At 47.2% G+C, this 25,551-nt stretch overlaps 1 protein-coding gene across 1 annotated transcript in view; it reads left to right on the forward strand.

Annotated features, from left to right (window-relative positions):
- LOC142474405 (putative flap endonuclease 1 homolog) overlaps window positions 1–25,551 on the forward strand; it is a 125,145-nt gene that overhangs the window by 29,672 nt on the left and 69,922 nt on the right. Inside the window, exon 9 of the mRNA XM_075580864.1 lies at window positions 4,606–4,757. Within this exon, the coding sequence (XP_075436979.1) occupies window positions 4,606–4,757 (152 nt within the window). The remainder of the gene's footprint in view (window positions 1–4,605; window positions 4,758–25,551) is intronic.

A 25,551-nucleotide genomic window follows, 5' to 3' on the forward strand; every position in this document is an offset into this window, starting at 1 on the left:
AGTAAGCTAGGCAAGGTTGCTTCTATAACAGAAGATTTGACAGCGGCAAAGCTTAACTCAGCGGCTGCTGGAGAACTTTTAACTACAGTGAGAAGGGACTGCAGATTTACAAAGTCAGGGATAAAGGGAGTCTCAAACTTGAAAGCCTGATCCTTCAAAAAGAAGGGCCCTAACTTTAATGGTACTGAGGGAGCAACAGCAGATACGCTGATCTCAGTAGGGGTCACTTGGAAAGGAGCATAATATGTACTGTTCGCTTTAAACCCTAGGATTTGAGAAAAGGAGAACTCAGACAGTGCAAGTGGGGCAACCACGACTGTGCTGGCCTCTGAAGTGGGTATTTGGGAAAGAGTGTCTGGGACTTCAGAAACGACAACAGATTCCACGAAAAGGGGTCTATGCTCAGAAGCAGGGGTCTCAGCTCTCTGAGTGGCAGACGGGGTGAGTGAAATACCTAGGAGTATGGATTCTGCGAACAGGTTTAGAGAAACAAACGGCTCCAGAATACTTTTTACTGGAGCCAGTATATTTGCTGAAAGTTCAGGGGGCATAGCCCCGAGAATTTTAGCCGAGTCAGAGGACAAAAGGGGTTGATCCTCTGAGGCTAAGGAGGTGTCCCTGACTGACGAACTAAAGGGATCTACCAAGGAAGGTTCACAGGGCTGACCTGCAGGGGTTAACATAGGAAAAACCCCAAGGGTTAAATTACTCTGTACCTGAGAATCAGAGAAATAGAAGCTAGTCTCCGAGAGTGGGGTCATAGGGGGTTCTGCCTCTTGCCCTAGGGACCTATCATTAGACTGCGGAATACTAGGGTTAGCAGTAGGAACCTCACAGAGCAGACTAGCAGGGGTTAATACAGAAAAAACCTCGGAAACAGAGCTTAGAATTTTTGGTTTAGGAAAAGAGGGCAAACAGGATTCATTCTCTGGTGCTAGGGAAGACACACTGACCTGGGTACTGCAGGGATTTACAGTGGGGAACGCATAAGCCTGACTAGCAGGGGTTAAGACCGAAATAACCTCAGGGACAGAACTTAGGGAGGTTAACTCAGGATTAGGGAGCGTGGCAGCTTCTTCCTTAGCGGGCAGCGACAGAGAAATGGTTTGACCATTCTTAGGAGAGAGAGGTAACCCCACAGGTTTAGTAACAGGACTGGCAGCACAGAGAATCTGCCAAGCAGCAGCATAGCTGGCAAGGAGGGGATCCTGTTCTATTATGTGAGTGTCTAGTGTTGAGGAAAGTACATGGAGTGTATCTTGAGACTGGGCCAACATGAGGAGGGCGCTCTGTTCTACTAGATGAATGTCCAGTGATGAGGCCAGGGCATAGATTGCCTCTTGGGCGTCGGCCAGTTCCATAGGGTTCACATTATCCCAGGTTAAAGGGGAATCAGGGGAGCGAATACATTCGGCTAGAGACTGTTTTAAGTTCAGGATACAGTAAGCCTTAATAAAGAGATCACAACGGCATTGTCTTTGCAAAGGGGTTAAACCTTCATAAGTCCACAGTTCATCAATCAGGGGTAGTACTTCACACAAATACTGGCCTTCATAGTGGGACTGATACGCAGGACGGGACATAACTTCAGTTGGAAAATTGCCATCCCCCGCCACGGCGCGGTCCGGTTTTAACGGGCCGAGCATACTGTTACGCCGATGCTCGCCACAAACCGGGACCGGACCGCGGGGCTGAGGTGGGGTTATATAATCACCGACCTGAGTCCACGCAGACTGATCCGGAGTGCGCAGTTCGTAGTCGTACATCGCAGGGTCAGGATTGGAGAAGGCAGCATCGTCGTTATGGAAGCAGGAGTTCGGCAACAGGTAGTCAGGATTTCCCCGCTTCAGCTTAGGAGCGTGAGCGCGGGGGTGGCTTCTGCGCGAGGAGCGGCCTCGGCCCATGACGCTGATCTCAGCAGGAGGAGACAGCAGGCTGGCCGAAGTTCACCGCAGGGCAGCGTCGGGAAGAACCAACGCTTCAGCGCAGAAGTCCAAGGCAGGTCACTGCAAGAGGATCGCAGCAAGCCGCAGGAAAGGAAGGGTAGCCACTGCTAGGAGGGAATGCAGCAGGTACCGGTGCTGGCAACACGCTTCAGCACAGACGTCCCGGGTAGGCCACTGCAGGAGAATAGCAGCAGGCCAGTGCTGGCATCAACGCTTCAGCACAGACAGGGCAGGCCACTGCAAGGAGATAGCAGCAGGCCGCAGGAAAGGAAGGGTAGCCACTGCTAGGAGGGAATGCAGCAGTACCAGTGCTGGCATCAACGCTTCAGCACAGACGTCCAGGATAGGCCACTACAGGAGAATAGCGGCAGGCCACAGGACAGGAAGGGTAGCTACTGCTAGGAGGGAATGCAGCAGTTACCAGTGCTGGCATCAACGCTTCAGCACAGACGTCCAGGGTAGGCCACTGCAAGGAGATAGCAGCAGGCCAGTGCTGGCAACAACGCTTCAGCACAGACGTCCAGGACCAGGCCTCTGGATACTCAGGAACTTGGAAGGTAAGAACGCTAGGAGAGAGGCCTGGGGTGGTTTGTGGCAGAGCCAGTAACATAGAGGTAGGAATAGTTATGCTCGGCGCTGGTTCAGAGCCAACGCCTAGAATATAAAGGGCGGAGATCCAATCACAGGAGGAGGGTGTGTGAGAATTCCTCCAATGAAGTAGCACAGGGCAGAAGCTGCAATGAGAGGCAGCACCTGTGCCATAGATTGCCAGAGGAAGCCTGCAACTGCACAGGTCTGCAAGGCAAAAGTCAAAACCAGTAGTGGATTCCTTACAGTCTCTCTCACACACACGTACACTCTCCCTCACACCCTGCTCTCCTGCTGACTCCCCCATGTGACACACACACACACACATTCCATCACATCCAGCTCTCCCCCTGTCTCCCCCATTACTCTCTCTCTCACACACGTACACTGTCCCTCACACCCTGCTCTCCCCATTACTCTCTCTCTCTCTCACATACGTTCACTGTCCCTCACACTCTGCTCTCCCCCCGCCTCCCCCAGACCTCTCTCTCACACACGTACACTGTCCCTCATACCATGCTCTCCCCATTACTCTCTCTCTCACACACACTGTCCCTCAAACCCTGCTCTCCCCCCCGCCTCCCCCAGACTCCCTCTCACACACGTACACTGTCCCTCACACCCTGCTCTCCCCATTACTCTCTCTCTCTCTCACACACACACACACTGTCCCTCACACTCTGCTCTCCCCCTGTCTCCCCCATTAATCTCTCTCTCACACACGTACACTGTCCCTCACACCCTGCTCTCCCCATTACTCTCTCTCTCTCTCTCACATACGTTCACTGTCCCTCACACTCTGCTCTCCCCCCGCCTCCCCCAGACCTCTCTCTCACACACGTACACTGTCCCTCATACCATGCTCTCCCCATTACTCTCTCTCACACACACTGTCCCTCAAACCCTGCTCTCCCCCCGGCCTCCCCCAGACTCCCTCTCACACACGTACACTGTCCCTCACACCCTGCTCTCCCCATTACTCTCTCTCTCTCACACACACACACACACTGTCCCTCACACTCTGCTCTCCCCCTGTCTCCCCCAGACTCCCTCTCACACACGTTCACTGTCCCTCACACCCTGCTCTCCCCGTATCTTCCCAGACTCCCTCTCACACATGTACACTGTCCCTCACACCCTGCTCTCCCCCTGTCTCTCCCAGAATCCCTCTCACACACGTACACTGTCCCTCACACCCTGCTCTCCCCCCGGCCTCCCGCAGACTCCCTCTCACACACGTTCACTGTCCCTCACACCATGCTCTCCCCCCGGCCTCCCCCAGACTCCCTGTCACACACACACACTGTCCCTCACACCCTGCTCTCCCCTTGTCTCCCCCAGACTCCCTCTCTCTCTCTCACACACGTTCACTGTCCCTCACATCCTGCTCTCCCCCCGCCTCCCCCACACTCCCTCTCACACACGTGCACTGTGCCTCACACCCTGCTCTCCCCCTGTCTCCCCCAGACTCCCTCTCACACACGTGCACTGTGCCTCACACCCTGCTCTCCCCCTGTCTCCCCCAGACTCCCTCGCACACACGTACTCTGTCCCTCACACCCTGCTCTCCCCATTACACTCTCTCTCTCACACACGTACACTGCCCCTCACACCCTGCTCTCCCCATTACACTCTCTCTCTCTCACACACGTACTCTGTCCCTCACACCCTGCTCTCCCCATTACACTCTCTCTTTCTCACACACGTACACTGTCCCTCACACCCTGCTCTCCCCCTGTCTCCCCCAGACACCCTCTCACACACGTACTCTGTCCCTCACACCCTGCTCTCCCCATTACTCTCTCTCTCTCTCTCTCTCTCTCTCTCTCTCACACACACACTGTCTCTCACGCTCTGCTCTCCCCATTACTCTCTTTCTCTCTCACTCTCTCACTCTCACTCACACACACACTGTCTCTCATGCTCTGCTCTCCCCATTACTCTCTCTCTCTCTCACACATGTACACTGTCCCTCACACCCTCCTCTCCCCATTACTCTCTCTCTCTCACTCTCACTCACACACACACTGTCTCTCACGCTCTGCTCTCCCCATCACTCTCTCTCACACAGAAGTACGACGTTCCTCCGGAGTTTCATTACGAGGAAGCTCGCAGACTGTTCCTGGATCCAGCAGTGGCCGACGTGAGGACTGTCCCGCTGAATTGGGCAAACCCTGATGAGGAGGGACTGGTCCGATTCCTGACACATGAGAAGCACATGAAGTTAGTATGCACGTGTGCGTGTAAGCCAGCATGCAGTGTGAGACCCCAGTATCAAAGGCCCTGGTTATAATAGGGGTTGTACTCATACACTCGGGCATAGAAATGCATAGTCATACACGTATACATATACTGTATGCACTTATACATACATACTGTGACAAACGGCTTACTCTGGGGCTCCGTCGTTTGTCCGGGACTGTTTAGAACACGGTCTTTTAGGGTAGGTTAAATGATGAGGCGTCACGTACTGTTCCTTTAAACAGGCTGTGCCTGGTTTATTCAGTCCCAGGCACTGAGACTGCCACAGTGCATACAACAGAAAACAAAGCCAAACAAAAAGCTGCTCACCTGAGCGATAACTTAACTTAGATATCCCTGACTCAAGATTGGAAGTGGCTTTTCCACTTCCAACATCAAAACATGGTACTTTTGCAGTCTTATACAAATGAACAGAAAGATTGAACCTGTTTGGGGAAGAGGCTTCTCCCCTCTGTAGTTCAGCAGCCTTCCAGCCTCCTGGCTCTTGTGGAGAGACCAGAGCAAACAGGAAATCAGTCTTACATACCTGATTCCTAATTAGCATGACAGGTGACAGAAATCAGGCAGCAGACAAACTCTGGTCTGGATCTCTCATCCCTCAGTTCCAGCGCTTGCCAAACTGTGGGATGGAGTGTATGTATTATAAGGCTGCACTCCCAGGCCAAACAGGATAGAAACTGTTTAGTATCCTGGGAGCCCTATATACGGAATTTATTACCATCCCCTGGTTTCTGTCACATATCCTCCCCCCCAGCTCAGACCTCGAGGGATGAGCGACCATGGATATTAGGGAGTGCATCCTTGACAACCCGTCAGCATTGCCATGTTTGTGCCCTGACCTGTGTTCCACAGAAAATTTAAAGGGTTGTAGGCTTAGGAACCACCTGGTCACTCTAGCATTCTTTTCCCTGTTTTGACACATCCAGGTAAGGGGTGCATGATCTGTGACCAACCGGAATTTTCTCCCCAACAGGTAGTATTTGAGCGTCTCCACAGCCCACTTTATTGCGAGACACTCTTTCTCTACTATGGAGTAATTTTTCTCCTGGGGATTTAGTTTCCTACTTAAATAAAGGATGGGGTGCTCCTCACCTTGAGACTCCTGGGAGAGTACCGCCCCCAGCCCTACCTCAGATGCGTCGGTTTGGACTACGAACTCTTTGGAGAAGTCAGGTGTGACCAACACTGGTTGGGCACAGAGAGCTTCTTTCAGGCTTCTAAAGGCTTGTTCGGTTTCGGGGGACCACTTTACCATTAGCGGTCCTCTTGCTTTTGTGAGGTCAGTTAGTGGGGTTGCCTTAGTTGCAAAATTGGGAATAAACCTTCTATAGTACCCAATTAACCCCAAAAAGGTCCTTACTTGTTTTTTTGTAACTGGCCTTGGCCAATTTTGTATCGCCTCCACTTTGAGTGTTTGGGGTTTGAGTAAACCTCTGCCAATAGAATATCCCAGATACTTGGCCTCCTCCAGACCAATAGTGCATTTAGCGGGGTTAGCAGTTAGTCCAGCAGACCGGACTGCGTCAAGCACAGCTTGGACCTTTGGAAGGTGGGATTGCCAATCCTCACTATGGATTACCACATCATCCAGGTAGGCGGCAGCATACCGAGCATGTGGTTTTAAAATTTTATCCATCATTCTTTGGAATGTGGCGGGAGCTCCATGTAAGCCAAAAGGCAGCACCTTATACTGAAAGAGGCCGTCTGGGGTTGAGAAGGCTGTCTTTTCTTTTGCCCTTTCTGTGAGGGGAACCTGCCAGTACCCTTTTGTTAGGTCTAGGGTTGTGAGATATCGGGCTTTGCCCAGTCTCTCTACAAGTTCATCTACCCTGGGCATAGGATAAGTATCAAATTTTGACACCGCGTTTAGTTTCCGGTAGTCATTACAAAACCTTGTTGTACCATCTGGCTTTGGGACTAAGACTATAGGGCTGTTCCACCCACTTTGGGATTCCTCAATTACACCTAGTTTTAGCATTTTTTTAACCTCTAAACTTATAGCCTTTCTTTTGGCCTCCGGGATTCGGTACGGTTTAAGGTTAACTCGGACCCCCGGTTCAGAGACTAGGTCATGTTCAATTACGCTAGTTCTACCTGGTTGTATAGAGAAGATTTCTTTGTTTCTTCTCACTAAATTCTGAACCTCTCGTTTCTGATGAACAGACAGGGTTTCAGCTATGCTAACCTCTGGGTCAGTTTCTTGATTCTCTGACGGACCTGGGGGTACTAGGGTTAACAAGACTTCTCTATCTTTCCAGGGCTTGAGTAGGTTTATATGGTAAATTTGCTCAGGTTTCCTCCTACCTGGCTGTCTTACCTTATAATTTACTTCTCCCACTCTTTCCAAGACCTCATATGGCCCATGCCATTTAGCAAGGAATTTACTCTCCACGGTGGGAACCAGAACTAGTACCCTATCACCTGGAAAAAAAATTCTGACCCTAGCACCCTTATTATACGTATTCCTCTGTGCTTCTTGAGCTTTCTCCATGTGTTCCCTCACTATGGGTAGGACTGCAGCAATGCGGTCCTGCATCTGGGCAACATGCTCTATTACACTTCTGTAAGGGGTAACCTCATGTTCCCAAGTCTCTTTGGCTATATCCAATAAGCCCCTTGGGTGTCGGCCATACAATAGTTCAAACGGGGAGAAGCCTGTGGATGATTGGGGAACTTCCCTAATGGCAAATAACAGGTACGGTAACAAACAATCCCAGTTTTTCCCATCTTTATCAACCGCCCGCCGTAACATGCTCTTTAAGGTTTTATTGAACCTTTCCACTAAACCATCTGTTTGTGGATGATAGACTGAGGTTCTGAGATGCTTGATTTTTAGGAGTTTACATAGCTCTTTTGTTACTTGGGACATAAACGGTGTTCCCTGGTCAGATAGAATCTCTTTAGGAATTCCGACCCGGGAAAACAGAACTACTAACTCTTTTGCTATGTTTTTAGCAGAGGTGCTACGTAGGGGAACTGCCTCCGGATATCGGGTGGCATAATCCAATATTACCAATATATGCTGATGTCCCCTAGCAGACTTTATTAAGGGTCCTACTAGATCCATAGCAATCCGGTCAAATGGCACCTCTATTATGGGAAGGGGTACCAATGGGCTGCGGTACGCCTTGAACGGGGCGGTGATCTGACATTCTGGGCATGAGGAACAATAATTCGTAATTTCTGCCAGAACCCCAGGCCAATAGGCGCTTCGGAGAATCTTTTCTTTTGTCTTTTCCACCCCTAGGTGTCCCCCCAATGGATGACTATGTGCGAGGTGTAATACTACGTTACGGAATGTCCGTGGTACCAACAATTGTTTAGTTGTAACTGATTTCCTTTTATCAACCCGATATACTAGGTCGTTCTCTACCTCGAAGTAGGGGTAGGCAAGTGACCTATCTGGTTGGCCAGGAGTACTATTCTGGTCCCGTATATTCCCCCTTGCTACCGCTAATGTGGGGTCCTCCCACTGCGCCTTCTTAAAACTCCCAGGACTGACCTCTAGGTCAGCGAGGGTCTTATCCGGTTCTGGGGTGGTAAGTGTCTGATCAACATCTTGATTTGGGGTATTCCCTACCAAAGTAGTGATGGGGAAGGGAATTTTACAGCACTCCTCCTTTTCCCCCTTCTTATTTGGGCCCTCGGCAACCTCCATTTCTGAAAAAGGGAAAGGATTTGTTTCTTCTAATACTTCGTTATGGTCCGCTATTGAACTCTGGGCGCTATTCTGAGCGGGGGACCACATTTTTAGAAAATGGGGAAAGTCGGTCCCTATTAACACATCATGTGCCAGTTTGGGTACAATACCCACCTTGAAATCTAAAGAACCAAACTCTGTTTAAAAAAAAACATCAACAGTGGAATATTCATGATTATCCCCATGTATACAACAAATTGCCACTCTTTGTGAACTGTTTCCCTGTTTCTTCTTAATGGGCAAGAGGTATTCGGACACTAGTGTGACCATGCTCCCAGAGTCAAGAAGTGCCCAAACCCTCCTACCATTAACCTTTACAAATGACCACAAATGGTTATTCAAGGGGTCCTCTGGGCTAGGGCCCATACATTGGGACAACAGCGCATAAGGTTCCACGCTGTTGCATTGCATGGGCTCATCATTTAGTGGGCAGATTTTTGCTGTGTGGCCCCTCTCATGACAATTTACACATTTAGGTACATAGTCTGTGTCCCACTTAGAGCCTTTTCCCGGCTCCCCATGTTGGCTATTGCCCTTAGTGTGCGAACCACTGTTGCTGGTGCTGCGTGAAGGTGGTCGCCGCTCTTCAGCGCCCCTTAACCCCGGTACCCTTTTACCGTCTCTGGAAGAGTCCTGGAACCTTGGGTAGTGGGGTTGCTCCACGACTGTGGGTTGCGGGTTCTCTTCTGCTGCATTGTACCTTTCTACGAGGGCCACAAGCTCATCCGCATTGTGGGGGTCACTCCGACTGACCCAACGGCGTAAGGCAGAGGGAAGTTTTCTCAAGAACTGGTCCATGACCAACCGTTCCACGATGTGGCTGGCTGAGTTGATCTCGGGTTGTAGCCACTTCCGGGCGAGGTGGATGAGGTCATACATCTGGCTTCGGGTGGCTTTATCCATCGTGAAGGACCATGCGTGAAACCTTTGGGCGCGAACAGCCGTGGTTACGCCGAGGCGGGCGAGGATCTCGAACTTCAATTTTGCATAGACGTTAGCTTCGGCTGGCTCTAGATCAAAGTAAGCCTTCTGGGGTTCGCCGCTTAGGAAGGGTGCGATTAGACCAGCCCACTCAGCTTCTGGCCATCCCTCTCTCTGTGCCGTGCGTTCAAACGTGAGAAGATAGGCTTCCACATCATCCGAGGGTCCCATCTTCTGAAGGTAGTGGCTTGCCCTGGTCATTTTCGGGACTGGGGCTGCCTCTGCCAGTGGAAGGTTACTGATAGTCCCCCTTAGGATCTCGAGTTCCTGCTGTAAGCCCTGGGCGAACCGTTGTTGCTCCTCTCTCAGCAAGCGGTTTGTCTCTTGCTGGTTTGCATTCGCCTGTTGCTGGTTTGCATTAGTCTCTTGCTGGTTTATTGACAGCCGTTGCTGGTTTGCATTAGTCTCTTGCTGGGCTATTAACAGCTGTTGCTGGGTTTCATTCGCCTGTTGCAGGGCTGCATTAATCTTTTGCTGGGCTTCATTCGCGTCTTTCTGGACAGCGATATTGCGTACCAGGGCACTCACCACGTCTTCCATCTTGTTTGGAGAGAGAGAAAAAAAAACCTTTTTTTTTTTTTTTTTTTTTCTTTAAAGTTCTTTAACCCCCAGACCTTTTAGTGTTCTGCCCGCATTCTCCACCATATGTGACAAACGGCTTACTCTGGGGCTCCGTCGTTTGTCCGGGACTGTTTAGAACACGGTCTTTTAGGGTAGGTTAAATGATGAGGCGTCACGTACTGTTCCTTTAAACAGGCTATGCCTGGTTTATTCAGTCCCAGGCACTGAGACTGCCACAGTGCATACAACAGAAAACAGATCAAAACAAAAGCTGCTCACCTGAGCGATAACTTAACTTAGATATCCCTGACTCAAGATTGGAAGTGGCTTTTCCACTCCCAACAACAAAACAAGGTACTATTGCAGTCTTATACAAATGAACAGAAAGATTGAACCTGTTTGGGGAAGAGGCTTCTCCCCTCTGTAGTTCAGCAGCCTTCCAGCCTCCTGGCTCTTGTGGAGAGACCAGAGCAAACAGGAAAACAGTCTTACATACCTGATTCCTAATTAGCATGACAGGTGACAGAAATCAGGCAGCAGACAAACTCTGGTCTGGATCTCTCATCCCTCAGTTCCAGCGCTTGCCAAACTGTGGGATGGAGTGTATGTATTATAAGGCTGCACTCCCAGGCCAAACAGGATAGAAACTGTTTAGTATCCTGGGAGCCCTATATACGGAATTTATTACCATCCCCTGGTTTCTGTCACATATCCTCCCCCCCAGCTCAGACCTCGAGGGATGAGCGACCATGGATATTAGGGAGTGCATCCTTGACAACCCGTCAGCATTGCCATGTTTGTGCCCTGACCTGTGTTCCACAGAAAATTTAAAGGGTTGTAGGCTTAGGAACCACCTGGTCACTCTAGCATTCTTTTCCCTGTTTTGACACATCCAGGTAAGGGGTGCATGATCTGTGACCAACCGGAATTTTCTCCCCAACAGGTAGTATTTGAGCGTCTCCACAGCCCACTTTATTGCGAGACACTCTTTCTCTACTATGGAGTAATTTTTCTCCTGGGGATTTAGTTTCCTACTTAAATAAAGGATGGGGTGCTCCTCACCTTGAGACTCCTGGGAGAGTACCGCCCCCAGCCCTACCTCAGATGCGTCGGTTTGGACTACGAACTCTTTGGAGAAGTCAGGTGTGACCAACACTGGTTGGGCACAGAGAGCTTCTTTCAGGCTTCTAAAGGCTTGTTCGGTTTCGGGGGACCACTTTACCATTAGCGGTCCTCTTGCTTTTGTGAGGTCAGTTAGTGGGGTTGCCTTAGTTGCAAAATTGGGAATAAACCTTCTATAGTACCCAATTAACCCCAAAAAGGTCCTTACTTGTTTTTTTGTAACTGGCCTTGGCCAATTTTGTATCGCCTCCACTTTGAGTGTTTGGGGTTTGAGTAAACCTCTGCCAATAGAATATCCCAGATACTTGGCCTCCTCCAGACCAATAGTGCATTTAGCGGGGTTAGCAGTTAGTCCAGCAGACCGGACTGCGTCAAGCACAGCTTGGACCTTTGGAAGGTGGGATTGCCAATCCTCACTATGGATTACCACATCATCCAGGTAGGCGGCAGCATACCGAGCATGTGGTTTTAAAATTTTATCCATCATTCTTTGGAATGTGGCGGGAGCTCCATGTAAGCCAAAAGGCAGCACCTTATACTGAAAGAGGCCGTCTGGGGTTGAGAAGGCTGTCTTTTCTTTTGCCCTTTCTGTGAGGGGAACCTGCCAGTACCCTTTTGTTAGGTCTAGGGTTGTGAGATATCGGGCTTTGCCCAGTCTCTCTACAAGTTCATCTACCCTGGGCATAGGATAAGTATCAAATTTTGACACCGCGTTTAGTTTCCGGTAGTCATTACAAAACCTTGTTGTACCATCTGGCTTTGGGACTAAGACTATAGGGCTGTTCCACCCACTTTGGGATTCCTCAATTACACCTAGTTTTAGCATTTTTTTAACCTCTAAACTTATAGCCTTTCTTTTGGCCTCCGGGATTCGGTACGGTTTAAGGTTAACTCGGACCCCCGGTTCAGAGACTAGGTCATGTTCAATTACGCTAGTTCTACCTGGTTGTATAGAGAAGATTTCTTTGTTTCTTCTCACTAAATTCTGAACCTCTCGTTTCTGATGAACAGACAGGGTTTCAGCTATGCTAACCTCTGGGTCAGTTTCTTGATTCTCTGACGGACCTGGGGGTACTAGGGTTAACAAGACTTCTCTATCTTTCCAGGGCTTGAGTAGGTTTATATGGTAAATTTGCTCAGGTTTCCTCCTACCTGGCTGTCTTACCTTATAATTGACTTCTCCCACTCTTTCCAAGACCTCATATGGCCCATGCCATTTAGCAAGGAATTTACTCTCCACGGTGGGAACCAGAACTAGTACCCTATCACCTGGAAAAAAAATTCTGACCCTAGCACCCTTATTATACGTATTCCTCTGTGCTTCTTGAGCTTTCTCCATGTGTTCCCTCACTATGGGTAGGACTGCAGCAATGCGGTCCTGCATCTGGGCAACATGCTCTATTACACTTCTGTAAGGGGTAACCTCATGTTCCCAAGTCTCTTTGGCTATATCCAATAAGCCCCTTGGGTGTCGGCCATACAATAGTTCAAACGGGGAGAAGCCTGTGGATGATTGGGGAACTTCCCTAATGGCAAATAACAGGTACGGTAACAAACAATCCCAGTTTTTCCCATCTTTATCAACCGCCCGCCGTAACATGCTCTTTAAGGTTTTATTGAACCTTTCCACTAAACCATCTGTTTGTGGATGATAGACTGAGGTTCTGAGATGCTTGATTTTTAGGAGTTTACATAGCTCTTTTGTTACTTGGGACATAAACGGTGTTCCCTGGTCAGATAGAATCTCTTTAGGAATTCCGACCCGGGAAAACAGAACTACTAACTCTTTTGCTATGTTTTTAGCAGAGGTGCTACGTAGGGGAACTGCCTCCGGATATCGGGTGGCATAATCCAATATTACCAATATATGCTGATGTCCCCTAGCAGACTTTATTAAGGGTCCTACTAGATCCATAGCAATCCGGTCAAATGGCACCTCTATTATGGGAAGGGGTACCAATGGGCTGCGGTACGCCTTGAACGGGGCGGTGATCTGACATTCTGGGCATGAGGAACAATAATTCGTAATTTCTGCCAGAACCCCAGGCCAATAGGCGCTTCGGAGAATCTTTTCTTTTGTCTTTTCCACCCCTAGGTGTCCCCCCAATGGATGACTATGTGCGAGGTGTAATACTACGTTACGGAATGTCCGTGGTACCAACAATTGTTTAGTTGTAACTGATTTCCTTTTATCAACCCGATATACTAGGTCGTTCTCTACCTCGAAGTAGGGGTAGGCAAGTGACCTATCTGGTTGGCCAGGAGTACTATTCTGGTCCCGTATATTCCCCCTTGCTACCGCTAATGTGGGGTCCTCCCACTGCGCCTTCTTAAAACTCCCAGGACTGACCTCTAGGTCAGCGAGGGTCTTATCCGGTTCTGGGGTGGTAAGTGTCTGATCAACATCTTGATTTGGGGTATTCCCTACCAAAGTAGTGATGGGGAAGGGAATTTTACAGCACTCCTCCTTTTCCCCCTTCTTATTTGGGCCCTCGGCAACCTCCATTTCTGAAAAAGGGAAAGGATTTGTTTCTTCTAATACTTCGTTATGGTCCGCTATTGAACTCTGGGCGCTATTCTGAGCGGGGGACCACATTTTTAGAAAATGGGGAAAGTCGGTCCCTATTAACACATCATGTGCCAGTTTGGGTACAATACCCACCTTGAAATCTAAAGAACCAAACTCTGTTTAAAAAAAAACATCAACAGTGGAATATTCATGATTATCCCCATGTATACAACAAATTGCCACTCTTTGTGAACTGTTTCCCTGTTTCTTCTTAATGGGCAAGAGGTATTCGGACACTAGTGTGACCATGCTCCCAGAGTCAAGAAGTGCCCAAACCCTCCTACCATTAACCTTTACAAATGACCACAAATGGTTATTCAAGGGGTCCTCTGGGCTAGGGCCCATACATTGGGACAACAGCGCATAAGGTTCCACGCTGTTGCATTGCATGGGCTCATCATTTAGTGGGCAGATTTTTGCTGTGTGGCCCCTCTCATGACAATTTACACATTTAGGTACATAGTCTGTGTCCCACTTAGAGCCTTTTCCCGGCTCCCCATGTTGGCTATTGCCCTTAGTGTGCGAACCACTGTTGCTGGTGCTGCGTGAAGGTGGTCGCCGCTCTTCAGCGCCCCTTAACCCCGGTACCCTTTTACCGTCTCTGGAAGAGTCCTGGAACCTTGGGTAGTGGGGTTGCTCCACGACTGTGGGTTGCGGGTTCTCTTCTGCTGCATTGTACCTTTCTACGAGGGCCACAAGCTCATCCGCATTGTGGGGGTCACTCCGACTGACCCAACGGCGTAAGGCAGAGGGAAGTTTTCTCAAGAACTGGTCCATGACCAACCGTTCCACGATGTGGCTGGCTGAGTTGATCTCGGGTTGTAGCCACTTCCGGGCGAGGTGGATGAGGTCATACATCTGGCTTCGGGTGGCTTTATCCATCGTGAAGGACCATGCGTGAAACCTTTGGGCGCGAACAGCCGTGGTTACGCCGAGGCGGGCGAGGATCTCGAACTTCAATTTTGCATAGACGTTAGCTTCGGCTGGCTCTAGATCAAAGTAAGCCTTCTGGGGTTCGCCGCTTAGGAAGGGTGCGATTAGACCAGCCCACTCAGCTTCTGGCCATCCCTCTCTCTGTGCCGTGCGTTCAAACGTGAGAAGATAGGCTTCCACATCATCCGAGGGTCCCATCTTCTGAAGGTAGTGGCTTGCCCTGGTCATTTTCGGGACTGGGGCTGCCTCTGCCAGTGGAAGGTTACTGATAGTCCCCCTTAGGATCTCGAGTTCCTGCTGTAAGCCCTGGGCGAACCGTTGTTGCTCCTCTCTCAGCAAGCGGTTTGTCTCTTGCTGGTTTGCATTCGCCTGTTGCTGGTTTGCATTAGTCTCTTGCTGGTTTATTGACAGCCGTTGCTGGTTTGCATTAGTCTCTTGCTGGGCTATTAACAGCTGTTGCTGGGTTTCATTCGCCTGTTGCAGGGCTGCATTAATCTTTTGCTGGGCTTCATTCGCGTCTTTCTGGACAGCGATATTGCGTACCAGGGCACTCACCACGTCTTCCATCTTGTTTGGAGAGAGAGAAAAAAAAACCTTTTTTTTTTTTTTTTTTTTCTTTAAAGTTCTTTAACCCCCAGACCTTTTAGTGTTCTGCCCGCATTCTCCACCATATGTGACAAACGGCTTACTCTGGGGCTCCGTCGTTTGTCCGGGACTGTTTAGAACACGGTCTTTTAGGGTAGGTTAAATGATGAGGCGTCACGTACTGTTCCTTTAAACAGGCTATGCCTGGTTTATTCAGTCCCAGGCACTGAGACTGCCACAGTGCATACAACAGAAAACAGATCAAAACAAAAGCTGCTCACCTGAGCGATAACTTAACTTAGATATCCCTGACTCAAGATTGGAAGTGGCTTTTCCACTCCCAACAACAAAACAAGGTACTATTGCAGTCTTATACAAATGAACAGAAAGATTGAACCTGTTTGGGGAAGAGGCTTCTCCCCTCTGTAGTTCAGCAGCCTTCCAGCCTCCTGGCTCTTGTGGAGAGACCAGAGCAAACAGGAAAACAGTCTTACATACCTGATTCCTAATTAGCATGACAGGTGACAGAAATCAGGCAGCAGACAAACTCTGGTCTGGATCTCTCATCCCTCAGTTCCAGCGCTTGCCAAACTGTGGGATGGAGTGTATGTATTATAAGGCTGCACTCCCAGGCCAAACAGGATAGAAACTGTTTAGTATCCTGGGAGCCCTATATATGGAATTTATTACCATCCCCTGGTTTCTGTCACAATACATACACACACACATGCATACACACATACATAAATGCACACGCATGCACGTTCACACGCACAAGTATGTACATGCACACAAGCACATATGCTAGCGCACACATACATGCAAGCGTGCACATGCACACAAGCACACGCATACAGGCGTAAGTGAACACAGATACACACAGATCAGACTGACTTGCATGCACACACATAGCACACAGATTCAGGTACACACATGCACTGATTGCAAATTGACACACACACAGCAAAGTGACTCAGATACACACACACACACATACACTGATAGACACAGAGCAGACTGACTCACATACACAAACACTGATACATACAGAGCATATTGACACACACACACACAGCAGAGTGACTCACATACACACCGACTGATACACACAGCAGACTGACTCACATACACTGATACACACACACACACACACACACACACACACACACACACACACACACACACACAAACACTGATGCACACAGAGCGCACTGACTCACATACACAAACACACACACAGACTGACTCCCACACACACACAAACACTGATGCACACAGAGCGCACTGACTCACATACACACACACACACACACTGATGCACACACACACACACACACACACTGATGCACACAGAGCGCACTGACTCACACACACATACACACACACTGATGCACACAGAGCGCACTGACTCACACACACACACACACACACACACACACTGATGCGCACAGAGCGCACTGACTCACACACACACACACACACACACACACTGATGCACACAGCGCACTGACTCACACACACATACACACACACTGATGCACACAGAGCGCACTGACTCACACACACACACACACACACACACTGATGCACACAGAGCGCACTGACTCACACACACACACACACACACACACACTGATGCACACAGAGCGCACTGACTCACATACACACACACACACACACACACACTGATGCACACACACACACACACACACACACACACACTGATGCACACAGAGCGCACTGACTCACACACACATACACACACACTGATGCACACAGAGCGCACTGACTCACACACACACACACACACACTGATGCACACAGAGCGCACTGACTCACACACACACACTGATGCACACAGAGCGCACTGACTCACGAAACAAAGTTCATACCATACTGGTCTGGGTGAGAAAGACCATACACTGTATATGATGCCCATATATTACGTCTTGGCTTCCCCGGATGATTTTCTGGACAAGGTCAGTAGTTTACGGGCTAAGCCGTACAGACTCCATGGCTCCCCCATGTTTAGGGTGGTCGTTGGTGGCCCAGGCCCCTGCCGCCGGAGTTGTAGGTATGGCACATCGCACCGCTGACAGCGGGAGACGACTTCCAGCTCGTCTCCTGGGTGGTCGCAAACGGGGCAGATGAAGTGTAGGCAGTTCTCTCCGGCATCCTGCAGCAGCAAGAGACCTCCGGCCAGCTCAAAGCATTGACCAGCAGGTATAGACATGGTACGTTAGGTGGGTGGTAAGGAGAAGCTCAGATGCTGGTCTCACTTGTTCAGTCACCACGTGCGTTTGCTGCGGGTGCTCACCATATCCGGTGTCAAAGCTTAGAAATAAGATCAATGAGTCAAATACAGGGTTCAAAACGTAACACATGAGTTTATCTGTACCAAGGCACAATTTGGGAGACAAGAATTCAGAAAGAACTCAAGCCTCTGAAAACATATTGCTTAGTATCACATTTTTATACATTTCAAAATGAGTAATACACCCCTTAAGGGGGCTGGCTTACAGATAAGTGATGATATGATGACATGCAAAAATATATTAGTTGATACATATATATGCTTTACATTGCTATATTCTTATCGATAATTTACCATAATGTGGGCCTCCCAACCCTGTGACATAAGGGAGTTACTCTGTTCAGCCCTGTATGTGTACTGTAGATAACAACTACACTATGGTCAGCAGGAATATCTTTAAGACATGAGAAATTGCTTACGAATGCTATTTCAATTCTTGCCTGCCTTGTAGGAATTAAAAAGGGTTAGTTATATCTAGGAGCGATACTCTGCAGATTCAAACATTCACAGTTCATTCATTCACGCATGAGACAAATATACATTCATATAGCAAACACTCAGAAAATGGTGGTTTAGGCCAAAATGGAGGTGATGATAGCCACTCACATTATCTCAATCTTCACAGTCCTCTCTTTTTATTCTTGAAAACATAGTCTTTTAAGGATAATTCAGATAAAACTCAGAAGCGTTGCACTGGCCTGGAGGGCCCCAATTTGCATGGCTTTGATAGTTCTGAAAACTCACAGAGCTGCTGGCTTAGCATATCAGCCAGGTTGGTCTTTCTGCCATCATCTTCATCTGTATTCCATTGAGGAGGACTGACTTTTCCTTCTGAGATTGCATCTTCCGTAGTGTCGTCTGTGATCAGTGGCATGGCCTGGGTAGAGGATGTTACACACCTTTGCAGTATGGATTTACTGCACATGACACAGTCATACAAAACAATCAGAACTGCAAACACACAGACAAATCCATCCATCAGTTTCGCTTCTAGAAAACCAACCAACATGGTAATTCCTAACGAAACTCACCTCTTATCTCCACCTTTCCTTAATCTCTCCTGTATCTCTGCGATCTTCTCTACCTCATGCTCAATCTTACCACTTTGATCTCTAAATAACATAACATTGCTCTTTAACTCGGGCACACACGCTAAAATATAGTCCAGAGCCTTTCTATTCTGTAGGGCCATTAATCTAATCTGTACCTGTTCTTGATTAAGTAAATTAATGAATGTAGTTGTATGATTGAGAACATCATCCAATACATCCGTAAGTACATTGAGCCTGTCATATAGCAACTCAACTCCTACATTAGGAAATAAGCAAGCCCAAAATTGTTCTTTCCATAGACTACTTTTCAACCCCTGTGCGTTGGAAGTGGCTCTGCTATTCCTGATCCTGCCAGTGGGTCATTGTAAAGGCAGGTACAATTGTACCTAGATAGCAGGACCCTGTCCAACCACATGGTAATACTCTGTAGGCCCATTTTCCACAAATCCAATACACTCCCTAGGTAAACTAGAATTTGTGTAAGCACCTTTTACTATCTTAATTAAACTGAAAAATTAAGGCTTCATCCTCCCTGTACATTTTTAGTTCAGGGCTGTAAATACATTTTCATACAAGTTTCATTAGTTGGTGGAGACACCTGACCCATAAATTGATTGTTGTTCCCAGTGTAATTTATGTAAAATCCACCTAAAGGAACCTCATTTACCAGTGGAATTCGGTTTAGAAAAGTTTCCTGTAAACAAATTCAAATTAACATTTCATCATTTTAAATTCGGCATTAGTGTAAGGTATCCCTACTCAAGGGGTTAAATGTAATTCTCTCTTACGTCATTGGGGGCCACTAGAATATGGCAGGGATTCATTGTATATATTCCCTTGTGACCCATTAACCTGTGTAGCATTGTGCAAGATTGTATGATTGTCTGCAAAATGATGTGACCATAAAACAATGAACATTACAAATATTTCAAAACTGATCATCCCTTATCATCATCTGGATGGTGTAGGCTGATCTTGCCTAGCGGGGCATACATCTTAAAAACACACTCTAAAGCATAAAATTAATATAGAGTCCTGAAAAAACAAATTGTTCATTTAAGTCCGGGCCTTGATAATATTGAGTTCAGAAAAAACAAATTGTTCGTTTAAGACCGGGCCTTGCCTGAAGTCTTAATTCCTTGGTGGTTAAATGTTCTAGGATTATTGTGCCTAGATACACTAACAGTTGGTAAAAAACGCTGGCTTGATGATTCTTTGTCTTTGTTAGCTGTTTACGGTGGTGCCGGCACTTTTTTCTTGTGATGATGCTGCTTTGTATTCTCCTTGGTAGACTGTATAAGCTGCACCTAAGTTTGGAGAGACTTAAACATTTCATTAATAAAAGCACAAGGAGAGCGCTTTTAACCACTATAATTTAGTATCAGCACAAATTTTTTTGTTTTTTTTGTTTCACCACTATCTTGGCATCCGCATATAAAATAAACACAAAAAATACCTTGCTCACCAATTACAAAAGAAAGAAATCAACGGTGCATAGGAAAGTATCGTAAGAGAACACTGATAAGTGGCAAGAGGTTGTCACTAAAAGTCCCTAAAGCTTGCACTCATTGTAAACTGCAAAATATACATAAAGTACCAGTTAAATAACTAATACCACTAATATCAAATTTATTACAGACCAAATGGGAAATATCCACATAAACCTAACTATAACACAACTAAAACGTATACAACTTTTTTACAAGCTAAAAACTTACAAAATGCATAAAATGACAAATAATAAATCATAAATAAAAGAGTCCCCATGTGAACGAAACAGACAGTATACGGTAAACAAAAATGCTATTATGAACACGAGTGTAAAGCCCTATCAGAACATGAGGGGCCAGTGACCATAATATACTAACAATGCTAATTAGCTTCACCACAAAACACTGCGTAGTAGCAGCTTATCACATTAATACTTAGTTCCCAAACAGACTCAAAATAAAGCTATCCAATAGTTATGCTGGAAAATGTAAAGAGATGGGGTATATCCCTCTCTACATGAATATTCATGCAATAACATGTTGCTATGTGTAGCAATGAGTAGACAGCACCAAAACACAACACAATATGAATGGAGTCATATCGGCAAGGAATATTCAAGGATAAATAACAAAACAACACACATAAGGTAATGTTGCAATTAACAAAATAGGCAGAGTCCGCATATAGACAGGTGTGTAATGGAAAATCATATAAATTATCCTCTCTTTTGTTCATATGCAAATCCTATGACATGTGAACAACATACGACAAAGAATAATGGTATTTAAAACTTCAGCAGCTTGAGATTTAAATATATATATATCATGAATTTAACAATAGCTACTGCTTTAAAAAATAAATAAATTCTAGATAGCCTACAGTTGCATTCTTTAAAATGAGAGGCTATAGATCAGGGTTCAAATTAAGACACCTTTTGGAGGGAAAGGAGAGGTAATGGTTAAAAGTTATAAAAATACATCACATATGCAGTTAACTTTATAGGAAAAATTATTTCATATCTGATTTTATGCTTACCCGTTTATATTGTACGCTTTGTGAAGTACTGAGTATACTTTTGACACTATTCAAATACGGAAATACATATTAAATATTATTGTATTGTTAATGAAACAATTATAACAAATAGCGTTAAAAAACATCTCCTAATTAGAACAAATAGAATTGAAATGTGTTTACTGGTTTCTGCGTAGAGGTAATTTGGATACTGCATGTGGGGATTATAACCCCTTGTAATAATTCCTACATAATGGGGGCTATGCCATCTAAAGCATTTCATAAACTATGAGGTATTTATCCTAAAATAGATACAAAAAACAAAAAGCATAATTTCACATTTCTCTGATACAGAGCAAAATGAACTTTACAAAAAATAAGATAAAAACCCAAAACAGACCTGTTTGACCCTGCAAACTCAGTCCCAAAAATAAATAAATTACAATATCATTCTCTTTCCCCATACTATAACTAAGCTGCTTTTAAACATTTCTTTTTTTTTTTTCTCTCAGTTTCTAGTTAACTTTTCATGTCTGGAACGTGGTCTCTGTACATTCCTTAAGCTGGAGGAGGGGGGCCAGCCCACTTGGCTGCTTTTAACCTTCCCTCTTTTAAATGACTGCTGTTCAAAAATCAGACGAGCAGTGTATTTAAGAAAACAAACCGTTAGTTTCCTAATATAAGTTTGAACAGAAAAACCTTGATAACTACAAACAAAACAAAACATCTCTGCAACCCTTCTTATAAAAACATAAATCTTATTGTTTTATTTACTATATATTTAAAATTCCTTATCTTTCTTACACACACCCACACACAAACACACACGTTCTCTGAGTTTATCTTCCATCAACATTCATTCTCCTTTCTACAAAACTCCAACACGATCTTAATCTTGTGGGCCAGAGTAAAACTTAATAAAGCTTCCTTACTCCATAAGATCAGACTCTTTCTTTTTGTTTAAATAAAAAATAAACATTTACTTTTTAAAACTTTGCATTATAGATATACCTTGCTTTTAGCCCTGACTCCTCTAAATCAGCACATGCAATTTAAATTTAAAACTTCATTTAAATATTGTAACACAGTATTTCCTACGCCCAGGAACAAACATGTGCTACTGTGAAAAAAATACAAATTCATATTTGAGTCAGGGTGAAATGACTTCTTTTTACAACTGCCAAATTTTCATTCTCTTTTAAAATATTACACTAACAGACTTTAACATACAATACTTCCTAGGTTTATTTTAAATGCTACTGTCATGCCTTGTAAATGGCAGCAGGCTTAATACACTTTGACAAAAGGGTTTAAACTTAAATGACCCTTTTACAAGAGATTTATTTGTTATTTTTATGATTAGTACAACAAGTGACAATGTGAAGCGCTATGTACACTAATGGCGCTATATGAATAAAGACATTCATACATACATACATACATTAACTATCCGAGTGGCATACAAACACTTTACTCCATGACATGTGTAACCCTTCTATGGTACCCCACCCGACATGAGATTGGGGGGTACACTCCTTCTGGTCACTCTGAGTGGTCTGGGTGCTGTGACCTGCTGGCAAACAGGAGGGCTGAGGGCTCCGCGGTGTTGTGGGGAGAACCAGGACAGGGACAGGAGGTGGTGTGGGACAGGTTACCTTGCTCTCTCTGGGTGGTGCAGTGCCTCCAGCCAGTAGGGATCCCTGGGGTCTCCAGAGGAGAGACCCCCACTGACACTCCATTCTCCATACACAGGAACAGGGACACACACAGCAGCTTCTTTTCTGTGGATCTTTATTCAGAGCAGCATACACAGCATACAGCAGAACATCATAGGCCTGATCCTGCTCTCTGCATTTCTGCTCATGGCAGCTTAACTTCCCCCCCCTCCTTACCCAGGTGGGGCAAGAGGTGGAGAACGATTCTCTGTCCCCTCTCTTCAATCTCTTCTCTCCTACTAACTAACTAACTAACTAACTAACTAACTGAATTTGGGAATATGTCTCAATTTGAATATCCTCAGGGAGTGTTTCTAGCTTTGAATCATTACAACTCAAAGCTGGATACCGATTGGCTCACACACACATTAGGGGGTGTTCTAACCCATATCCACCCTTTGGATTAACACATTCAAATGTTGCTTAGGCCGCCTCTGAATATTGCTACAATACTTCAGAGCTGAAACTCACAAACAGGCCAACTGAAGGAATTAACCTTTCCACTGCCTGTTCTAACAGGACTGACAGAGGAAAGGCCCAGAATTAGCTATAGCTGCCGAAGGCCAGGCTATATACTCCCTCTGGTAAAACTCCAACCGTCCCGGCTTGGACTGCAGCAGGTATAACCCTTACCTTGCTGAGCAACACCTGTAAATTACATGAGCTGAAATGCAATAACTCCTATGCACTCCAGCTTGACAGAACTGACATACTCACTACTGCATGGACACAGATACATGGCAATACAGTGACTAACTAAACAGAACCATTTCTACTACAGCAGTAATAGAACACATTAATAGTAATGAGCAGGCTTCCTGATCATTCTCCCAGTATCATTAGGTAGATATGGGAACTCATAGCCCATCTTTTCACAATCCCCCCCAATACACAGACCCTTCCAATTGCATAACAGACATAGCATCATATTGTCCATAGGGAGCCACGGGGCTTCCAGGTGAAGAGGGCCTGGGGGTCAAGGGTCGCACCTTGAGACTGGTGTTGGATGGGGAATGCGGGGCAGAAGGGGCAGATGACTCAGGGACTGTGGCCTTCGGTGACAAGGGGCCAGCACCAAAGTCTCTAGGGGCACGTTCAGGGCACTCTCCCCGGGAGGAGCAATGGCACAGTCCTGGGTCAAGTTCAATTTGCCCCTCCCTATGCTCTTACATCAGCGGGCTTCAGCCAGCGCCTGGGCCTGAAGGGCCCCCCGGGACTTCTTCCGCTCCCTGCATGCCAGGAGGAAAGGATCAACCGGAAGGGTAATACTCACCGGAGCGGCCTGGATCTCTCTGGAGCTCACCCGGCCGGGCGACTCAGCGGCCATGTTAGCTCCCAGTGGTGGAGTAGCAATGGTAGTCGATGCAGTCATCAGGGGTGGTGCCGGCCGGCACTTCTCCTGCTGACGCCGCAGATACAGCTCCGCAGCTTTCTGGGCTTGATCCCAGCGGGGATCTGTAGACAGGATACGCAGCTCACCGCCATGAGTAGCAGGGCAGATCCCAGCCGCATCGGGTACGTGGGAGGCATCGGCCGATACCTCTGTGGTGTAGCACCCACGCTGGCAGCGGGGATCAGATGGAAGGCACCAGCAACAGTTACTGGAACTGACAGCTCCACAGCATACTCGGGTACGGTGGAGGTAATGGTAGAGACCTCAGTGATGTCATCAGCCTCTGTGCTGCTGACAGGCTTCTCAGCACACAGGCCCAGTCTCTCATAGAGGAGCAAGCAAGGCAGCCTGGCAGACACAACCACCAGTGTTTGAAGTGGAAGTGCATCTGGCCCCTCACTTCCTGTTGCTCTGTGGAACACACTTAGCTCCTCCCCCTGGTAGATAGGATAGTCCAATCCAGAACAAGCAATGGGGGAGGGGTTTGAACAGTTCCCGCACTTTCTTGCAAGCTGAAGATCAGCACAAGCTTGCAAAATGCAGAAATCCTTGCAGAACAGCACATGGCTTCCCTGGTAAGGCGGGAAACGCCATTTTGAGCACAAAGAGAGTCCATGCGGCCCCCAGAGGAGCTGGAGCCGCCATTTTGAGAGCACAAAATACATGACATCCCTGTAGGAGCAGGAAACGCCAGATTGAACATAGTCCAGCACAGTGGGGTCTCCGTTTGCATTCAGGAGCCACAAATACATTTCTGTCCCTGAAATCTTTGAGTATCACGCACCCTGGGGTAGCATCAGGGAACGCCTCGCACAGGGACGGCAGTAACTCTTACTGCTGGGTGCACAGGGACCTACAGACATTCTCTTGTAGTCCCTGCCCCCTTACCTCTCTCTTCGTCGTGGGGTGCAGAAGGGTGGCCACACTTCCCTGGGGACGCCTCAGGTTAGTCGCCCCAACTGCAGTGCCATTAAGGGACCGCCAGCTCCCTGGTGAAGCCTCAGGGACCTGCCTCCCTTTTCTTCTTAGATGGGGTGCACAGGGGTCATAGGCGTAATCCCCAGAGTTCCCTGTCCCCCTCACTCTCCGCTGTGGGTACAGGAGGGTGGCCACACTTCCCTGGGGACGCCTCAGGTTAGTCGCCCCTGCTGCAGTGCCATTAATAGGCAGCCAGCTCCCTGGTGAAGCCTCAGGAACCGGCCCCTATTTTCTTCTTAGTAATGTAGATGGGTGCACAAAGGTCCCTATGCAATCATAGAGCAGCCTCTGTCCCCTTGAAGTGCATGTAAAGACGTACGCTCCCTGGTGTATAGCCACCAGGAATA

This window comes from Ascaphus truei, chromosome 2 (assembly GCF_040206685.1).
Source record: "Ascaphus truei isolate aAscTru1 chromosome 2, aAscTru1.hap1, whole genome shotgun sequence".
In the NCBI taxonomy this organism is placed as follows: Eukaryota; Metazoa; Chordata; class Amphibia; order Anura; family Ascaphidae; genus Ascaphus; species Ascaphus truei.